The 21,089-nt window shown below is 37.9% G+C and overlaps 1 protein-coding gene across 1 annotated transcript in view; it reads right to left on the reverse strand.

Moving 5' to 3' along the window:
* The window catches only part of RFX3 (regulatory factor X3), a 286,275-nt gene that overhangs the window by 17,909 nt on the left and 247,277 nt on the right, over positions 1-21,089 (reverse strand). The window contains exons 7-11 of the mRNA XM_089656696.1: positions 16,280-16,399; positions 14,386-14,507; positions 6,626-6,738; positions 4,099-4,214; positions 3,035-3,189 (exon numbers count right to left, since the gene is read on the reverse strand). Of these exons, the coding sequence (XP_089512822.1) occupies positions 3,035-3,189; positions 4,099-4,214; positions 6,626-6,738; positions 14,386-14,507; positions 16,280-16,399 (626 nt within the window). The remainder of the gene's footprint in view (positions 1-3,034; positions 3,190-4,098; positions 4,215-6,625; positions 6,739-14,385; positions 14,508-16,279; positions 16,400-21,089) is intronic.

Here is a 21,089-nt window from a genome sequence, read left to right on the forward strand (position 1 = left end):
TTCCTCGCTGCCTGTCAGAAGCCTCTGAAACGCAATCTGAACATGGATCAGGCTTCATCAGTAAGCCCCGGTCACTTCAGGTGCGACTTGGCATGCAATTTGCATGCCCTGCGACTTGCAAATTGCATGCCAAGTCGCACCTTATTGTCCACAATTACAGCGGTCATATCGGGGCAGTTTCACCTTGGTCAGATCCGCACCACTTTCTAAAGTAGTGTATGCACTACTTTTGTTGCGATTTGTCAGATGTCTTGCAAATCGCAATGAAATCGGCAGGTCTCCCGATTTTGAAATCGTGCAACTTCACTGTAAGTCGCACAATTTCAAAATTGACTTTGATGTGACTGGGGTGTAAGGAAGATTTAGACACATGTCTAAAAGTACCCTAAGAGCTACTGTATGTACTGGTATCTAGTGGTGTATGCTCCTCCATTAGAAGTTGGGTTCTAGTGCAGTTTTCTTTTTCTTTTTTACATTTGCGTATACATGTCAACCACGTATGCCTCTTTTTTCCTCTGTTAACAGGATATCATATAGTGCAACACACACTTGCCTTATAATCTGTGGTAGTCCCTTGAAATTCTTTAATGGAGATCACAACTTTATTTAACCCAAAATAATTCTGTTTTTTAATCTATTATACAAAAGAAAAACATTTGCTTCTACAGCTTTATATTTTGAGTCCACTCTCCAAAGTGCATTTTTTTTTTAACCGAACACTTTTTTTGTGGTTGCGAGCGAAGGTCATATGTTTGTTCATGTAGTGCAAAGCCGTAGGCGTTAAACTGTTCTGTGCTATATTGCATATAATAAACCTTGCGCAATACAGGCATACACATCAATTGAAAGCAGCTTTGTTTGCCACAAGGTTCTTTGGGATTACGGCTCTTCAGAAAATCACATTGACTTTCAAATTCCTGCTGCTTGGCTTATGGGCAGAATACAGACACACAGGCAGTGGTACAATAATGACTGGAAGGACAAAATATTGTAACCTGTAAGCTTTGAGCACAAATGCTACATTGATGGAAGAAAAAAAAGATTATCTGTAATCCCCATTAGCAAGATTACCTGCATCTGACATGGATGGTGTGCATTTTTTCAGAGGAAGAAAATGTTTTAGCTGCACAAAATGCGTAATTAGACCACACTGACCATGTATTACGTAGGAGTATTGGCTAATGAACAAGAACAAGCGAGGGTACTCAGTCAAACCTTGAATGTGTTATTTTATACTAGTACATCAATTCATGAAATACAGATTATAAAATGTTCATGGCCGGTATTTACTGTACTGCTATGGATGGGTGTCGTGACACCCTTTAGTAAACCAACCAAAAGATAACACTTATGTTATCCACAAAACTAAAGAAATATCTATAAAAAGCATAGGTTATGTAGAAATAAAAAACAGTTGTGTGTACATTGCTGGCAGTTTGTTAACTTTCTGTACTGTGTCTGTGTTGTATTCAATGCATCTACAGTATTAGCAAGAATGTGTTAAAGAATAGCTGTACACACAGTACAAAATTAAATTGATATCATGAAAGCCCTGTGCTGCATTTAAAAGTGAAAAGCATTTTAGGTGTGCTCAGTACTGCTCCAGATACACTACACAGTCTGCACAGTTTTCAGCTGCTGTCCCTTATGTGGATGCATGCCTGTACCGCAGCTGCAGGCTGCTACCTTCCTCTATGAACCAGCACCACCCACTTGTCTGCAGCTTTTAAACAGCTTAGCACCTGCTATGAGAGACCTAAAGCCCTATATCCAATCCGCCTGTCAGAACACAATAGCACAGTGGGGGAGATCGCTGTGCTAACATTCCTTGTGTTGGTACAGCAATCTGTCGGTTTTTTTTTTTGGTTAGCCCGCTGGGTTGAATGAAAACAAACTGATCATATATATGGGGCTTTAGGTGCTTGCACAATTGACAGCCCTATCAGCAAACAGTCACACCTTGTTCACCCCACAGCCCTTTGAATTGTATCTGCCTGGAAATTGCTTTTTTTTTTTTTTTTTTTAGTATGGGGGAAAAAACCTAAAGGCTTTAGATGGACTTTAATGGATTACACCAGCATATACCAAGTAAAAACATTTAATACACTTGGCTAAATACTGGAACACAATCCCGGCATGGACTCCTACAATACACAATGTACTACAGAAAGGCTGCGTTCCTTGGTTTCATGGAATGCAACACATCATTGCTTTTTATTGAATCGGTGATCCAAAGACTTTGTTAATTAATGATATATAAAAATGAGGATTACTGTACAGTCTCATGCCACCCTCCTTCCCTTTCTGAAATGAAATTAAAAAGCATAATCATGCATTCTGAAAGTTATTTTTATACACATATTAAGTCTAGCATTAAACATGTACATTAAAAGAAGGCCAGCTCTGTCTGATCAATCGATCCGCTACTTTTATTTTTATAATAATGAATTGTGATTATTGAATTAATGCTTAATGAATATTTACACACCTAACAGATACTCCAGGTGCCAGTGATATTCTAAAGCAAAATTAACTATTGGCAATATATCCTTTTCAGATTGACTTTTAAGGAGCTCATAGACGCTCCGACTGCCAACCGTTGCCAAATACATTAGTATAATCTGAAAATCATCTGATGTTTATGGGTATCTAAAATAAAGTGAGCCTGCAAAACTTCTTAAAATAGGCATCCTCAGCACCCCAGGATCTAGAAAATCTGATCCAAAAACTGTGGGAGGCATTTTGACTTCTGCCAACTCAAGGTACCCATGTGTACAGACAGGCAGATTCATGGACAACTCAAAGTTAGAACATGAGAAACCCTTGACTTCCACCCAACCATAGATTATATCTTGCTTTCTTGGCACCCCAACCTTTTAATGTGTCTGGTAAATGGAAAAGCATTTAATGTCCAGTTATGTTCTGGCATTTGTTAAATGGTGGGGGAGGGGGTTGCAATGGTGGGGTCAGAGTTTAATCTCAACGTTTACATCTGGGTCTATGATCTAATAATCATGACTAGAATATATCTTACTAGGAATTGGTCTTAGGACATCGGGAATGAGGATCTCCACCAAAGCTTGATACATCACATGGTCACAGTTGCACATCCACTTCAGAATCAATTCATTTTTGCAGAGCAAAATCAACTTTGACTTTGGCAGTCTGCTTTCCATTTCACTTAGGTTGCTAGAAACAGAAATAAAAATCAGATGAGAATGTGATCTATCTCCACATGTACAGCAGTATATTACTTAGTTTAAAGATAATAAGAATTTAAATGAGAAAGAGAAAAGACAATGAATGGGAAGACCACGTGGAATGTGGTTATATAAGGTTAGCTGGCCTATAGAAAATTATACCACCAATATTATATATTCATGAATAGTCATTTTATGAATATTTAAATAAACATGTGAAAGAGATCATCTTCTAGCAGGTAATCGTATCAATGCTTGGTATTAATTGATTATTAAATATGTACAAGGAACAGCCATATTTGATCATTGAATACTCCGGCTATGCTTCTTTCTTTGTAAAGGTACATGGTAATTGTGCTTCACTGCTCCTTCTCACACAGTCTATGAGTCAGTCAACATTGGATACCTTGCACTCTTCCTACATGTTAAACAGGGAGATTGAATGAGGCCGAGTCAAACATGGAGCTTCTCTAGTTGTTCATCTAAAAAAAAGCGCTAAATCTAATACAATAACAAAAATTTGTAAGGGCGAGCATGTAATGATGTAAAGCTCACATCTAAAACTGATTTAACATTTAATTAATTAAAATATATGCTCAATATAGATATATTTTATTTTCCTTTTAAGAAATAATGTAATGTGCACTTTGCCTGAGTGGCAAAATACTATGGTGCAATAAAAAAGCAGAGAGAGTTCATTTTCATAAACCTACTGCACTAAAAAAAAGCCCTCAGTAGTTCAAATTTGTAGAAACTGCCAAAAGCCACAAATCAGGCTAAATATATTTTAATTCTGTAATTTATATTTAAAGTCAACAACTGTTGATGGCTGCTTTGAGCAAATCTTCCTTTTGGCAACAACCTTAAAATAGCTATCTTGAAATGGGGAGGGTCTTACCCAGACTCTGTAATGGTGGTGCCATCAGCCGTAGAGGTTGGAGAGTAACGCCAGAAGGTCTGCCACAGCTTCTCAATCAAGCTAAACTGTAAGTTTACAACAACATCCAATATTGCCTGAACAACAAATGACAGGAAATAAGATTATTTTTTGTGATGAAATACAGTTTAATTATTGTGTGCACGTGAGACCGTTAAATTTGGAGTTGTAATATAAAAAATAAGTAGTCTCATCAACTGTTGTCAATCGTTGGCTTACCCTTTTCGAATGACTACTGGACTCTGAATGGTTATTATGAGCAACATTTCAATTCTCTATGTTTTAAGAATGACTCAAAGCTATATTCTGAATAATGAAAAAGAAAGCATTTGCAACCATTACAAATATAACTGGGCCCCCGCCAATTTTATTCCATGGAATGCATTGTGCCTTTAAAGTTTACTGTATATACTTATCAGCATGCAGCTGACATTCACAATAGCACAATAGAGACACTAATACTATGAAAGTTTGTTTGGACATCCATGCCCATGATGTACAGTATATGGGTTAGTCATTAACATAACAATTCAGGCAGCTTTGAACAGTATGCTTTTAATGTGCTGGATAGAGTAGAAAAGTAAGAATAATCCTCATTTCAATATGGGTATGGGCTACAAGGTCATCATAAAAATGTTCTTTCATGCATACATCCTGTGATGTTCTACTTGTACAATCACTATAATTACTTAAAAAAACCACATATTTGCTCTTATACCTAGTACGCATCAGGAAATCGGACAAAAAATAACGCTTTCGAAGCGATCGTATGATAATCTGATTCTTAGCACACAGCTTTTGAGAGTCGATCCCAACAGTTCATATGAAATTATCCGAGGGGACGAACACAAACATTTTTCTCGTACAATACCAGAGCGCATGATTTTCGTTTGATCAGTACAGTATTCATTTCGAAAAAAATTGGAAGACCAAGATCACGCATGCTCGGAAGCAAAAGAATACATTACAATACGATACATTACATCACTTCTCTGTTGTATGAGAATTTTTGTAACTTTAGTAATGCCTTCATTTTCGATATGACACTTGTTATTGTAGCCTTAAAATAATTGCAGATAGGCTCATCATACTATACCCATTCTTCCTCCTGCAGTCAAGTATTGTAGTGTAGGGAGAGAATGGAGCATGAGGTTGGGTGTTTACAATGAAGGTATAACTATCAAATCTCTACCACTTCCAAAAAATATTATTCATGGCATATGGCTGTTTTTTGCTAGTTCCTGCACCCCTACCAAACACATTTTTAACCATTTCCAGTCCGGACACTTTTACCCCCTTCCTGTCCAGGCCAATTTTCAGCTTTCAGCACTATCACACTTTGAATGACAATTACGTGGTCATGCAACACTGTACCCATATGAATTTTTTAGCATTTTTTTGAGACAGATAAAGCTTTATTTTGGTGGTATTTATTCTTTTATTTTTATTTTTTTTGCTATGTAAATGAAAAAGTCCAAAAATTTTGAAAAAAAGGGTTTTTCTTATAACATTTTTCAAATAAATATTTCATTATAAATCTTGTCCAAAATTTATTCCATTATCTTTTTAGTAAAAAAAAAAAAATAACCCAAATTAGTTTATAACCAAAAATTATAATTTTTAAACATTTTTTTTTTTTAGATTTTTAGGTTTTTTTTTTTTTTACATACTGTCACCCTAGCAGTACAGTGTCACCATGGTGACACTGTACTACTTGTGGGGGCTGATGAAGATTTTTTTTTTTTTCTACACTGATTGCTTTTACACCCTTAAAGGCTGTAAAAGCAATCATTTCTCTTTCTCTCTGACTGCGTTCTTGCAGTCATTGAGAAATACTGTGTGAGCTGTGATTGATCATAGCTTGTCACATGGTACAAGGCTGTTGTGAATAGCCTTGGGCCATGTGACTTCTGTGATCATTCACAGATTTCCCATGTAGTAAGAAATGACGTCAGAAGTGACATCTTGCTTACCACTCTTCATGTGATCACTGATTGGCCAATCAGTGATCACATGATCGGGACCTCGCAGAGAGTTCCCGTCTGACGATCGATGTTCCACTGTGTCCGGAGGACACCGCGGGCACCGGATCGCGGTGCTGCGCTCTCCCAGGGAGCGCGCATAAGCAGGAAGTGGGGAGGCCGTTTATAAATGGCCACCAGACCCTGCACTGCCACCGTCCAGCTTTTTATATACAACGGCCAGATGGGAGGTGGTTAAGTTACTCAAGAATGTTTTCAAAATAAAGTATGTACGGGATAATGTCAGAGTGCCTACTCTACAAGTTTTGTGTTGTCCATCTTTTAGATTACCATGACACCCCTGGAATAAAATGTGTCTAGCACTTTACACTATGTGTGTTCTCCAGTAAGCCTACCACATTGACAGCAGCATTTTTTTTCATTTTTGAAAACACAGCATAGATGAGAGAATAAATACATTGTAGTGTGGGAGTAGTAATTCTCACAAACACATAGGTGCCTTTTACCTCACAGTGCTCCCGATAAAGAGTCTGCAGTGACTTGATATCTTCAAAGGTTGTACCATCTGGCAGAGAAGAGATTTCAACTTCTGCAAATTCTGGAAGTGCTCTAGACGCATCTGTTGCCATAACAACAAAATAGAAGAAAGATATTGTGGATGGTGCCAATTACAGCTTCATTAGGAAAATATTTAAGAAGCATAGCAAGACAGACATTCTAAAAGGTCACATTACTTAATGAGCAAAGGCTGGCAAGATTTTATTTTTATTCTTTTATTAATGTTGCTATAAAAAAATAGATAATATTTTTAAACAATCTCAGAGATATGTGTTCCACAGCACATACATTTAACAAGTAGACTCTACTATTTTGTACAATTGACGCTGTAATTTGTAACACAAACACACAAAGAAGGGTCCTTCTATACAATATAATAGTGTGTATCTTTATGAAAACCTGTTGCAAGAAAAATACAGGGGATGTTTTACTTTTTTTATGAAAATGACAGCCGCCTGTCTCTGCTTCTGTGAATTTCTTAGCTGCAGATCTACAACAAGTATACATTATACAAAGTCAAGGTGAAAACACATCCCATAATTTGCATACTTGCTCCAGGTCAGTAACCCAGAAATTACTTAAGATATTGGATAAGAATAACAACCAAGCAACTAGCATTCTCAATTGGAAATGGTAACATGTATCTCAGAACAGTTTTTCTTTAACCCTCTGACTGCAAATAAGACAACTGTTTATATAAAACCATGCATACTACTACATGGTTTTCAGATCTCATACAGTTGCTCCATGGGAATTCCTCTTAGCACATGGGACTCCTCCTTCAAAACCTTTAACACTTTACTTGAGACATGGAATTCACTGCATACCAAAGTATTGCCATCCTAGGATTAAGAAAACTGGAGCATATTATTGCAACAGAGTATGTACTCAGAAGAGATTTGATTATTGAAAGGCAAATTAAGTCTTTGACAAAATATAGTGTGCTACTTTAGAGATTGTGGTAGGTGCAGTTAAGACGACAAATGGTGAGGATCTCACATGGAAATCAGAGCCTTTTGTAATAAAAACAAAAAAAACCTAACTTTTTCCTGGGTAATACAATAACTCTAAAAAAAAAATCTAAATATGTTCTGTAATGTTGCTAAAATTTAAATAATAATAATAAAAGTGGTACAAACTGTCATGAAATGTGGCTTCAGTCCACATAAGTCAGCCTTTAACTGTGATTAGCTTGTAAGCTCCAAGGATCAGGGCCCTCCTAACCCTCTTGTAATGACCTGTATTGTCTCCTGTTATATTGTAAAGCGCTGAGCAAACTGTTGGTACTATATAAATCCTGTATTATAATAATAATAATAATAATAATAAGTGAATGAAAGAAAGTGCAGACCATATTTGTGTTACAAATCTCAAGCTGCCTGCCCCGACCTTTGGCTTATCTACAATATGACCCTGAACTGCCCACCATTGTCTTCATGTTGTCTACCAAATATAGACGAGAACTGCTTGCCCTAACTCTTGCTTGCCTGAAAACATACATCGTAAGCTGCTTGTCCTGACTTTAGTCTGTCTTGACAGTAACTTCCTCAAGGTTGACTCTACAACATTTGGTAAACATAAATGCTATGTCAACTATCAGGTGACAGCTGAGCATAGGTATTATCATATTCTATCACATTTTATTTTACTTGATTAGCAATATTGAGGAAATTTCTCCACTAATCCGAACGGCTTCCTATGCTCAAATGAGGGACAGGAAACTATCCAACTATACATGGGCAAGTTTACCACACCTCCAACTCCCTTTTAGTGCCTTTGCTATCCAGCTTCCCCACAGACTCATTGCATATCCCAGAATTACGCAATGCTGTTCCCTACATCACCTCCAGAGAGTGAATCTACTATGACTGCATGAAACAAGGACTTGGGAGACTGATTTCTCAGAGGAAGACTGGTCTTGTATGAATATCAATCTTCTCAAAGGATCTCTTAATGTCACATCCAAGAAACCAACTATAAATTGCACAGTTGGTGGTATCGCACTCCCACAAGTGTCCATGCCATCTTCCCGAACATCCCAAACACTTGTTGGCACTTCCATTCTGACACAGGGACATTATTACATGTCTGGTGGTTTTGTCCCTGGCTGAGCGCCTTTCTGGGAAGATGTGCAAACAGAATACACCATACAGATATGGCTCCCTCTAAATATAAAATGATCCCACACTATCCACCTGCTGAATGTAGCCAAAACGTGTATCTCCAGATATTGGAGATGCATTATGACCCTGGGACTCACTGACTGGTTTCAATGCATAGATCAGGTGGGAGAGATGGAAGAACTGGTGTACATGAGCAAGAAAACCATGTCCTCATATCTTTCCACATGGACGAAAGCCCCTCTAAGATGTTCACGTTTGATTCTTCTTATGTTTTACTCCTGTAACTACATGATAGTTTTATCTTTTTGCCAGTGTCTTTTACATACTGACTGCTCTGCTATGTACTGTTATACTGGTTGTACAGTACTTATCCTTGTCGCTTGTTTATTTGTACTGTTCCTATGGTTTTCCTCAATAACTCTTGTGGAGCAAAAAAAAGGGCAAGTCAGTGGTGTAGATTTACTAAAGGCAAATACACTGTTCACTCTGCAAGGGAATTTTCCCCAGACCTTAATGTGTGTGGTAAAGCTTTACTGTACAAAGAAAGCCAAATCACATGCAAGGAAAATGGAAAAAAAAAAGTGAGTTTGCTTGCACATGATTTGATGACAGAAGTCAGCAAAGCATCACTTCATTCACTAGGCTACAGGTATAATTCCCTTGCAGAGAATCAACTGCACTCACAAAGTGAACAGTCTATTTGCCTTTAGTAAATTAACTCCAGTGACCTTAATCCAAACACCATGGTCTTATGAAATGTGTCAATGCAGACATAGAGGGGTTTATTTACTAAACCTGGAGAGTACAAAGTCAGGCTCACTTCTGCATAGAAACCAATCAGCTTCCAGGTTTCATTGCCAAAGCTTAACTGAACAAGCTGAGGTTAGAAGCTGATTGGTTTCTATGCAGACGTGAGCCTGACTTTGTACTCTCCAGGTTTAGTAAATAAACCCCACATTGTCCAAGAACATGACTGGAGGTGTAAAATGTTGTGGGCCCTGTTCTGATTAACATAATTCAATCACCACGAGACTATGAAGTCTAGGAAAAATCTTCAAAATTACTAAGCAAGTTCAGTTGAATGTGACAAACTACTAGATAGAGTGAAGAGTATGAGAGTAACAGCGGGGATTGATAAATATTAATATACCACTCAGATATGCTGAACAATAAAGTGTTAATATAAAAAAGCCACTTGTGAAGATTTGAGCTACCTGTCAAACTTACACAAGGTAAAGTTAATGACTAAAAGCTGTTGAATATTACACTATATACAGAAGAGAAAGTCATGCTGTAAATGTCCAAGATAAGGCTAGTCTTTTAGGTCTATGTCTTCATAGATAGTCAAGTTTCTTATTAAACACATAAAAATATGGTTCCTATCTTCCTGAAAGGAGCATTATTGTTTTAATTACTTTATTGGCAGAATGCATTCCTTGCCTTTGAAGCGAAGTAGCAGCTTATGAGATATTTGTTTTATCTGTATGATATATCACATTTATTTATTTATTTGTTTATCGGGTTTATATAGCGCCAAAGGGTTTGCTCAGCGCTGTACAATAGAGGGGGGGACAATACATGAAACAGTACAGTAACATCAAACAGCACACAAGGGGAAAGAGGGCCCTACTCTTTCGAGCTTACAATCTAGGAGGGAGGGGGTAGAGGTACAGGAGGAAATGGCTGTGGGGGATGGAGTGGTAGGAGGAGGGAAGGGCAGCGGCTGTTAGGTGAGGGTGGGGTAGGCTTCCCTGAAGAGGTGGGTTTTCAGGGAGCGCCTGAAGATGAGGAGGGAAGGTGACAGTCTGATGGATTGGGGTAGTGAGTTCCAGAGGATGGGGGAGGACCTGGAGAAGTCTTGCAGTCGTGCGTGGGAGGAGGAGACCAGGGAGCAAGACAGAAGGAGGTCCTGTGAAGAGCGAAGGGTACGGGTAGGGTGGTACCTGGAAATCAGGTCGGTGAGGTAGTTAGGGGCAGTGTCACATAGTGCTTTACAGGAACAAGACAATAATGCTAGGTGTCAAGTAAAAACTAAATGGCAAAGCACAATGTTACTTTATTCAGATAAATGAATAGTGCATGTATACACTCCAATTATTTGTAAATAAGCTTACCACTTTGAAAGTGATTTTACAACAATAAGAAAGGATACATATACAAATTGTAGTTGTAAAAGACATCTTAAATCCATGGGAGCGCAGTAGAGTAGAATTTAGTTAATTCTTTTATTTGACTGAGTCAGAGAAATGGTAATATGCGTTGTGTATCTTAATCAGCTCATAGATGATACATTGTATTTTGTTCAGCCAGCTGGGTGAATGAAAGAACTGACTCAATTCCCCCATCCACACATTCAGTGTGGATGGGAGAATCCTTCCCACTGAGTCACTGTTGTCTGTCGGCAGGGAGTACACTGATGGAGCAGGGAAAAGCTGACAGGGGGGTTGTAAAGAAGTTGATCACACATTGATTGAAATTCGTCCAGATCAGTAGGGACCGGACAAACTTTGATCTACATATGGCCGGCTTTAACCCAAAGCTACCAAACAGATCTTGCAATACCATTGCAAGATCAGTGATAATTTTTAATTGCTTGCTAATACAACATAGTTTATATTTCTCTATTAATGGCTACAGCCTGTATGTATCTGGATTCATCTGTTAAATAAAGTGTAATTATGCTCAGACGTTGGCAACTGAAATAAAGTATCTTGTGGTATGCAACTCCAGCTGACCACACATACACCTCTGTTTTGAACTGATCTTCTTTGGATTAATAATTATTTATCAGTGTTTCTCTTGTCCGTTTTTATGTTTTCATCAATGCAATCTAAATTACATTGCCTTTTAATTTGTTTTTTTTACCTTAATTTCATTTATACTTTTTTTTTGTGCGATTAAAAAAAGCAAATAAAAAAGACAAGTCCCATAAATTGTGCACAAAAACAATAAAACATTTTCCAATCTGTCCGGTCACTTCCTTCTAATTGGGTCAAGAAAAATAATTAAAGTTATCACAACATTTATTTACTCTGAAATTGCTAGTTTCCTGGCCGTTAGGTTACCCTCTTGCTACAATACTTTGTGTTGCTTGCCTGGGACAAGTATGGAAATAAACACATCTGACTTTGCTCAGATTTTCTTGATATGCATACTTGTTCCAAGTCATGTGATTCAAATATCATTGAACTCACATGGTGTAATAGCATCATCAGAAGGGGGTTGGCAATGGAAGCCCTTATGTGTCTCTCTGGAAAGGTTTCCTTTAAAATTGCTATATATGTGTCATCTTAAACTTTGTCTGACTTGAGGAGTTCAATAAAATGCTCTCTGTATTATAGGAGTGTAAAAAGATGTCAGCAGTGTGTCAGTGACCACATTTACAGCAGGAGATAAATGTTAGGCTTCCCTTGTTTCATTCTTAGAGCTGCCTGTAGGCCAACAGAGATGTAAAACTCAGAGGATGTGAACTCAGGACTCTGTGACATGCATACCTCAACAGCCATCTATGGCAAGAAAAAAAAATGCCAAAGAATGCACAGCGGGTGGCATATTATGGCACTGAAAAGAAAGCCGGGAGTCAGAGGCCAAAAGAAGATAAATGTATAAAAGGATACATACACTTAGTAGACTGCTTCTAAAAAGGGATGCACACAGAAAAACTCAATGAAACATATGGCAGACTGGGCAAGGTAAAATAAGAACAGAAAGTTAGGTTTGGTTATTTAGTGATATGGATTTCCATAAGCCACGTGTCATTCTGCATTGTTTTCAGCATTACTAAGCAATGTCACATTTTCCAGCACAAATATGTGAGTACCTAGTGGTTTCCTCTCACTGAATTGCCATGGCAAATTACACTGGGCAGATGTATAACAATTACAAGAATAGACAAATATAACAGTAGTTCACAGTAACCCTTTAGAAAGTTACCCTCTTATTTTGTTAACCAACATTAGAAAATTGACAGTTGGGATGTCATTTGGTTGTGGTGAACAATGCTATCCCAACATCTCTTGTATAGCCTTCATTTAATGGTAAAAAAAGAAGTACAAATATAATTTATTTCTTCTTCCTAAAAGCTGTACAGTGGTAAAGGAAACCTCTAATGAATTAAACATGACATCTGCTAACATCTATATTTAAAAATGCTAGTTTCTAGGCAGTCATATTGACCCTTCTACTGCAGAACTTTAAGTCTCTGACCCAAAAATAACCTATTTTTAGATAAGGACTTTTGAATTCTGTGTTAATTACCTGATCTGTTTAGCGTCAGTGGCTTAACTATCAAAACCAGAATGCCAGCATTACATACAGGCAATTAGCATTTTTAGGAGGAGGCACACAATGGCAACCTTGATATTACTCTCATGAGAAGTTTACTTTAAAGCAAAACTCAAGAATGGAGATATTTCCTCAGGTCTAGAGGTAGCTGAAGAGAATACTTCATACCAACTCCCACCCTAGCAAGCTCCTGGGACGACTCCTCTCCCTGGTGCTCTGGGCTATGGGGGGGGCCTTCGGCGTCATTGCACACAATGCAGAGCTATATATCCTGCATTGTAGGTGGAGAAGGCAGGAGTGCAACAGCAGCTGAGAGCACCCGAAAAAGGAGTGTGTGTGGATGGGGGGGGACGACGACTTGAAGTTGAGCTTTAAGGAGTTTCTACAAACTTTTTCTCCTTTAGTTTTTTTTTTTCATTTTAGATAAAGTAGAACATGGTTAAAACCCCTGCCAGAGATCCCCCCTCTGTTCCTGATCTGGTGACAACTCAAAATTTTTAGTTTTCCCTTTCAGTCCCAGTAACTTCCCCCTACCCGATAGCAGCTGTATGACTATCTTGACCAGATATAGTAACCCATTTCTCACCTGTAAAAGCTGTATTTGTGTGGGACACAGTAATAAAAACTTGACAAAGGGTTTTCTAACCAGTGCACTAACCCCATATTTTAATAAAAAAAAAAATATGTAAAGCATTTTAGTTTATTGTCTAAAGGGTAAATTCAATAAAAAGTTAATATCAAAGCATTGATTCTCATAAGAACCTGGATTTATCTCATTAAAGTTACCAACTTTAAAATAATAAAAATCATTTATTTTAAATGCTTACCTACATTGCTTTTCCACAAATGCTTTTTTACTAACTTGCAGTTTTCCTTTGAACTTTTTAGAAAATGTGACCACTCCAGGAAGTGTCAGCTCTCTAGCATAGCCTTCTCCCACCTTGCACATCATAGCCCTCACCTCTTCTGGTGCTCTCTAATTACGCTTTGTGTTTGCTCAGCTCCTCTGCCCTCCCTTTCACCACCTTACAAAACATTTCATGCTAGGGTTGTTGATATCACATTCAAGGTGGTGGCCCCCAGGGGCAGTCTCAGGCCTTTTGGATATCTACACTGTGGAGGCTTTTACAGATAAGCAGCATGCATAAAATACGTTAAATACACATATACCTACAGGGTCTCTTTATTCCTTCTACCACAAACTGCTCAGACTTGGATTCTGATGGCCTAACGTCTAATATATTCTGCCAGTATTATACAGTACCAAATTCATTCTCCAGAAAAATTATTTTAGCTTTTACCTAAAAATTGTTGATGATGCTGGCTTTGGGCAATTACAGTCTGCTCAACAGATGCACCTGTCTGTTGTCCACTTCCTGCAAATCCATCTCCCACTCCGTCCACTTTCTGCATAGGCTTATACCTGTCAAATGTAGAATCAATTTTAAATACATAGGCCATGAAACACTGATTTATTAGATTGTGTGCGACTGTGTGAGGATGTAGTGTTAATGGTCTGCCTTTACGAAGTCAGAAACTCCAATAAAACCAATGTTGCATCCAGAATTACCCTGATTGGGTTTGCATCTTTGCATGAATAAGAACAGATTATGTGGTCCTTGTGAACATCTGGAAGCAGGTAACATCTTGTGGCAAACGGATTCTCACATTTTCAGTGACCAATACCTGTGATTTAGCAGACATGAAGTTGTTTCTAAAGACAGTTAAAAAAAAAGTAGCTGAGCTGAATAAAAGTACAGCATAATGCAACAAAAAAACCACATTCATACCCATGCACTGCACATGCCACCAGGTGCTTGCACAGAGATAAATGATCCCTAGGTGCGACGTCTATGCTCCCGTTCTATGAGGGTCATACTGTACATGGCTTCATATAAGCAAGTAATGCAACTATTTCAAGCACAAAATGTGCACCAGTAACCTTCACAGGCTAAATGCAGAACAGACTTGAGGGGAATTAAAGGAAGGAGATTGCAGTGAGAGGCACAGAGCACCTTTGTGGACAGTCAGATATCTCACAATCTCCTGCTGTCACTTACTTCTGCATCAGCTTTTACCCTTGCATATGCTTACCAGCATATTTCCTAAATATATACATGGGTAAACGGCAATGTAAAACCCTTTGGCATTTACAAGCAGCTGGACGCATACAGTCATTTACTTGTAATGATGGCTGTATGTAGAACCACTGCTCCTCGGGTGAAAGAAAGTACTGGACATTTTACGTTTCAAGACTAAAAAAATGTGTAAACATCCATGTGCATGAGGCCTATAAAGATTATGTTTTTAATATCTACTTAGAGTGCAGCCTTCAAGGAAAAGTACAGCAAATGCTCTTTTTGGCTGTACTTCTCTTGTGGATCAGCTGACAGTGGGCTGAAGCCTCCTGCCGGCTGACGTCACTCAGCTGGTCCAGGCTGGGGAAAGATCCCGACTGTAAAGTCGGGATCCACCTCAGAGTCTGGAGCGGCACCTGGCTCAGCCTCTCCTCCTCCTCCACAACCCAGCGCTTCAGTAAATGTGGGGGAGGGGAGAGCAGACAGCAGTGACTGACAGTCAGCACTCTCTGCTCAGAGTGGCTGTGAGAACTCATCTATAGGCAAGTATAACTGGGGAGAAAAAAAAATACATACTTCTCTTTTGAATATTGTTTAGGCACCAGCAAAAACTCATATTACCAATAAATCATCTATAGCAGAGGCAAATCTTGGCTCAGCTGTAGTCTTCTGATTTACATCATCTTTACAGTACACCCTGAAGCAGTACAGTGAACTCAGCCCACATGGTTGTCCACCCACTCACAATAGAAGGTAGCTCAACACAGTGAACAAACTAATAATTCTAGAAAAATCTCTTCATATCAATTCCTGTTAACATGAAAAATATTGATTCTGTAAATACTTGCTTAGAGAATGATGTTCAGAAATTATAGTACAATCAATAATACAGCAACCAGAGTTATTCATAGAATCAGTATAATATTACTATTACTACTACTACTAGTAGTAGTATTTATAGAACTATAAATGACATATAAATTTTAAAATGATTTAAATTAAAGATTTAGAGTATTTATAATAAACGTTATTATACAATAATTAATTTATAGATGTACCCCTTAAAATCACATCATCAGGCATGTACGGCAGAACTGCACTCCTTGTTCTTACATACCGTTGTTTCTGCTGCATGGGTTGTTGTCTCATAGCCATATATTGCATGTCCTCTTGTAATCGATTAAGAGGGGAATCTGGCTTGACACGGATCCCGTAATAATGGTATTTGGAGTTACCCCTTTGATTAAAAAAAAAAAAAAAAAGCATTCAGGGCAGATTAAAATGACTTTACAGGTAATGTATGCATAATTCAACATACAAAGCTCTTTCCACAATTCCAAAAATTGTTAGCTTTGGTATAAATACATAAAGAAGCTCAAAGCATGACATAAACCCAAAGATAATGTATTCTGCATAATTCTAATTACACAGAGCGTGCTTAGGAACAATTCTTACAAACTACGAATAAGTAATAGTAATAAGACTGTTCTGAAACAAGCAAGTCAGTTTCAGTAGCCTTAATCGGGGACAGCACAAATTGTAAAAAACGTATATCTTATTTGAAAGGAAGCATGGATCACTGATTAGATGTTATAAAGGCTTGGAACAGTAATAAAAAAAAACTTGTCATTTGCCTTTCATTTAAAATACTGTACATAAAAGTATGTATTCTTAACTCAAAAAAGTAAATTCTATTGCTCCCAGCCTCCTCCAAATTCCAAATTTTTTTGCTGCTGTGATCTGACTTCCTGTTAGAGGTTGGCTACGTTCATTCTTCATGGTCCTACTGTAAGTAAAAGTGTAGCCACTCACTCTCTCACTCACAAGATGTGCTTTAGACTTTGGGATGTATAGTGTGCGTAGAACAGTGCACATGACTGCAAATAACATGCACTATTAATTTCAAACAGAAGTGAAGTGGAAAAGAAGAGGCTTGGGAGCTGATGGAGGATGTTGCAAGGAGGCAGAAAACAAAGGTAAGAAATCAATTCATAAAAAAATCAAGTACAGAGTCATTAGGTAGTGGATCTGTATGGATAATTTTTGAAAAAGAAGGATATGGTTTAGTGTTAATTTAAAGTGGTTATAAAGGTTTTTTTCTTAAAATAACAAGCATGTCATACTGATACTTAATGAAATTGCACAGACTGGCCCTGAACCTCCTCTTCTGGGGTCCCCTGCCGGTTCTCTCAGATCTTCCTCTTTTGTGTCTGCCACCATAGAATGTAGCTTGGAAGTGCTCACTTCCAAGCTGTGCGGTTTGCGTTCATAGGCTCAACCCTGCTTTTTGCTCACAGGATTTGATTGACAGCAGCAGGAGCTAATGGCTCCTGCTGCTGCCTCCCTGCCTTTTGAATGCACAGAGAGAGGAGGGAGCCGCTACAGACTGGCAACGTGCTGTATCAAGTGAGGACTGGATTGAGAGAGGACTTAATATTTATGGGTGGAGAGGGAGCAATACTGCTACTGGGACATTTTGTACTAGGGCTTTAGAACCACTTTAAGTTGAAAAAAAGACCATTAAGTTAAGCAAAAGAAAAGCAACTGAATTCCCAGAATCCTGAACACACATATGAGCCAGATAGTAGAAAAAAAAAAAAGCACCATAAAAAAGGTTTGATCCCTCTCATGTAACAATTTTACAATGTTTTTTTCTACTAGCTGTTGATATTCCTTGCATTAAGAAACACATTCAGACCTTTTTTTAAACACATAAAACCAGTTCCCATAGAAGACTTTTCCACATTTTCACAGCTCTGATAGTAAAGAACGTTAGCTATGTTTTGAGGTTTCCTTTCTTGCACACCAAATGCACAAAGTGCCTTTGTAGCTTTTTAGGGGTTGTTGAACTTTCTGTTTGGGTCATTTGTATATTTATAAAGGCAATGAATCCTATCCGTCCCAATTGCTTCTTCTCTAGAGTAACTAAATTCAGATAATCTTTCTCATGAAATAAAGTAGATCTGTTTTAAACCATTAGTCTTTCGATGTTATTTATAACTTTATGAGTAGTTTAGAAATGGTTTATTTTCAAATTATTAGTTGTTCAGTTAATACAGTGGAATAATTATGCGATTTCATAACTGACATGATGCAGCCACGAAACCCCTTGCTTTAAAAATGTACGACAGCCAACCAGGATTTTTTTTTTTTTAATTTGTTTCGATTGAAGTTGGAGGTATAACTTAATTACAGGTAGAGATGATTTAGACACTACAATCTTCCAACAGTACTCTTTCGTTCAGCTTGTCCCTTCCCTATTGCTTTTCGTTTCCTTGTCTCATAATATGCAAAATGTTTCATATCTGCATACAAAAAAATATTAACAAACTTTTAAATTAGTCTTTGCTGCTGATACATACTCTGACTACACTGCGTTTATCTCCAGATCACTAGAAAGCTCAGGAGTTTAGGTTTAATAGATTTTTTTTAAAGGCCAAGTTCACTTATGGGAACATGTTACATGTTCCACCCCTTTTTAGGGTGGACCATGTAACATTCCCGCATGTGCAGCTTCCCCCCCCAAATCCCCCTTTAAATTATAACAGTGGGCCACGGATCTTCTCACTGTACCAGTTCTCAAAATTTGAAAAGAAAGCAGCTGTGTGGGCTCCGCCCACATGGCCGCATGATTCATTCACAGAGTTCTGTGAGTGAATAAACTACAAGTATTAACAGCCTTTGTGGCTGACAGCTTGTAGTTCTCCATGAACTACCGGGGCGCTAGTGAGCATTTAGGTAGTTCATTGAGTCTTTCTATCATTGAGCAACTGCCCATACAAGGTACAAACAGACAATTACATTGACAGTCTGCAGGAGCCCTGTATTGCACCAGCAATCTGCTAATCGCACGTGCAATGCTTTATGAGCTCCTCAAACAACCTGCAAAACAAGGTAAATTTTTTTCTTTTATTAGAAAGATGAACTTATCCTTTAAGCTTCATATAAATACTGTTCTGAAGTAGTTCTGTAAAAAGCATGAAAGAGTTGTGGGATGCTGGGGACAATGAGCAGATATCAATTCACAACAAGGTTGCATTACCTGTTCATTTTTAAAACAACATGTTGGTATGCTGTATCTTTCTCTTGGCAACCTCCACATGTGGTAGTTGAAACAGTACCATATTCTAATATTTTGCAGCAAAGACGACAAATGAATGACATTGTGTTCTATTCCAGTTCATCTCTAGAAGCCAATTTATTTAAAAATGAAAAATAATGCTTTTAACTTGAGTTTATATTTATAGGAAATAATACCCTTATTAGGGCATTAAAGCCACTGACAAATGTTGAATGCAGTCCCTGTAGTGAAATTCATTAGGGCAAAGTGCAACTGTACCATCCAGAATGAAGATGGAACGTAAGGTTTACAAGCCACTAATGTTCAAGAGGTGACTTGGACTACAACGTTTTAGAATGTTTGAGATAGGGGTTCTCTTTTATGGAGAAAAAGTAGAAATGCTGCTGTTTTATTTTTCATCGTTACCTTACTTACTTTTTCTACTGTTTATGGTAAAGAATACAATCCTATTGTACCCATTAATAAAAGTAAACAACCCTGTCTTTAAAGAAAAAACTTTGGTAATAGGTTGTCAGTTGGTTCCTCAAAGAGCACCCCTTCTTGGCAGTATTTATTTCTCTGTCTCTTCCAAGTTTGTAAAGCAAACAAGAAACCCATTTGGCTTGTCATATTTGAACTGATAACATTGTTTCCACGGTTACAACCAGACTGTTGACATTTATAATTGCATAGCTAAGATTTTTATTCATGTGATATCTTAGATCCAAAGCCAAATTCAGTATGGAGGTTTTACTAGCAGACAGCTAAAGGAAAGTGTCTTGATGCATTTAAAAAATGCAGAAAATTTAGACTGTATTAAACTGTTAATGTTTCAATCTACTTATATCAACTCATTATACTACATGCATTTTCAAGTGTTACGCCATAATAAGACACATCCTAGTCCTCTGAGGGATGGACAAAAAAATGAGGATGGGGGTTGTGGTTGTTACCAAGGAAGGCACAAAAAAACTTTATCAGATGTTCTAATCCTTCCCCATTCTGGCAGCAAGTGAAGGGAACTCTCCCCAATATGGGCACACATGGCTATAATAAAACCTATAAATATAATAATAAGCCTATAATAAAAAATACATTTTCTCATGTGGCACAAACTTTGGTTGGTATCTAGTTCTACACATGACTATAATACCTGATAGAAACTAACCCTTCCCTGTTCTATCCAAAACGTAATACTTTTTTTGATTGGAGTTGAGATTCTACTATATGCATGCTAGGCAATGTGTAAATATAAAACATAAGGATATTCATTACTTCTCATCTAAGCAATCAATCTATTCATTCTGACAATGTGTTCACCCTTTGTACCATCAGAAGAATGGCTCCATCTCTGCTGCCTCACACAGAGTCCACATTTACGCTCTAGATCAAGATGCTGGACCAAAAACAACAGTCTTGTAAATCCTGGTATTGCATAGATCAGCATTATTATTATACAGGATTTATATAGAACCAACAGTTTGCGCCACGCTTTACAAAATGAAGGTAGGCATTACAGTTACAATACAATTTGGTACAAGAGGAAATAGAGGTCCCTGCTCTTTAGAGCTTACAATACATACATATATATATACACACACACACACATATATATATATATATATATATATATATATATATATATATATATACACACACACACACCACACAGGGGCGGACTGACAACTCATGGGGCCCCCGGGCAATACGGGATCATGGGGCCCGTGTCCTTGCCCAAACTCAAAAAAGCCTATGAAAAAGGTACCAGAGGAATCTCATGGGGCCCCCTACTGACCCCGGGCCCTCGGGCAGTGCCCGAGTTTCCAAATGGTCAGTCCGCCCCTGTATATATATATATATATACACA

Source organism: Staurois parvus, unplaced genomic scaffold (genome assembly GCF_062004578.1).
Source record: "Staurois parvus isolate SC_StPar_1 unplaced genomic scaffold, SC_StPar_1.0 ptg000929l, whole genome shotgun sequence".
NCBI lineage: Eukaryota > Metazoa > Chordata > Amphibia > Anura > Ranidae > Staurois > Staurois parvus.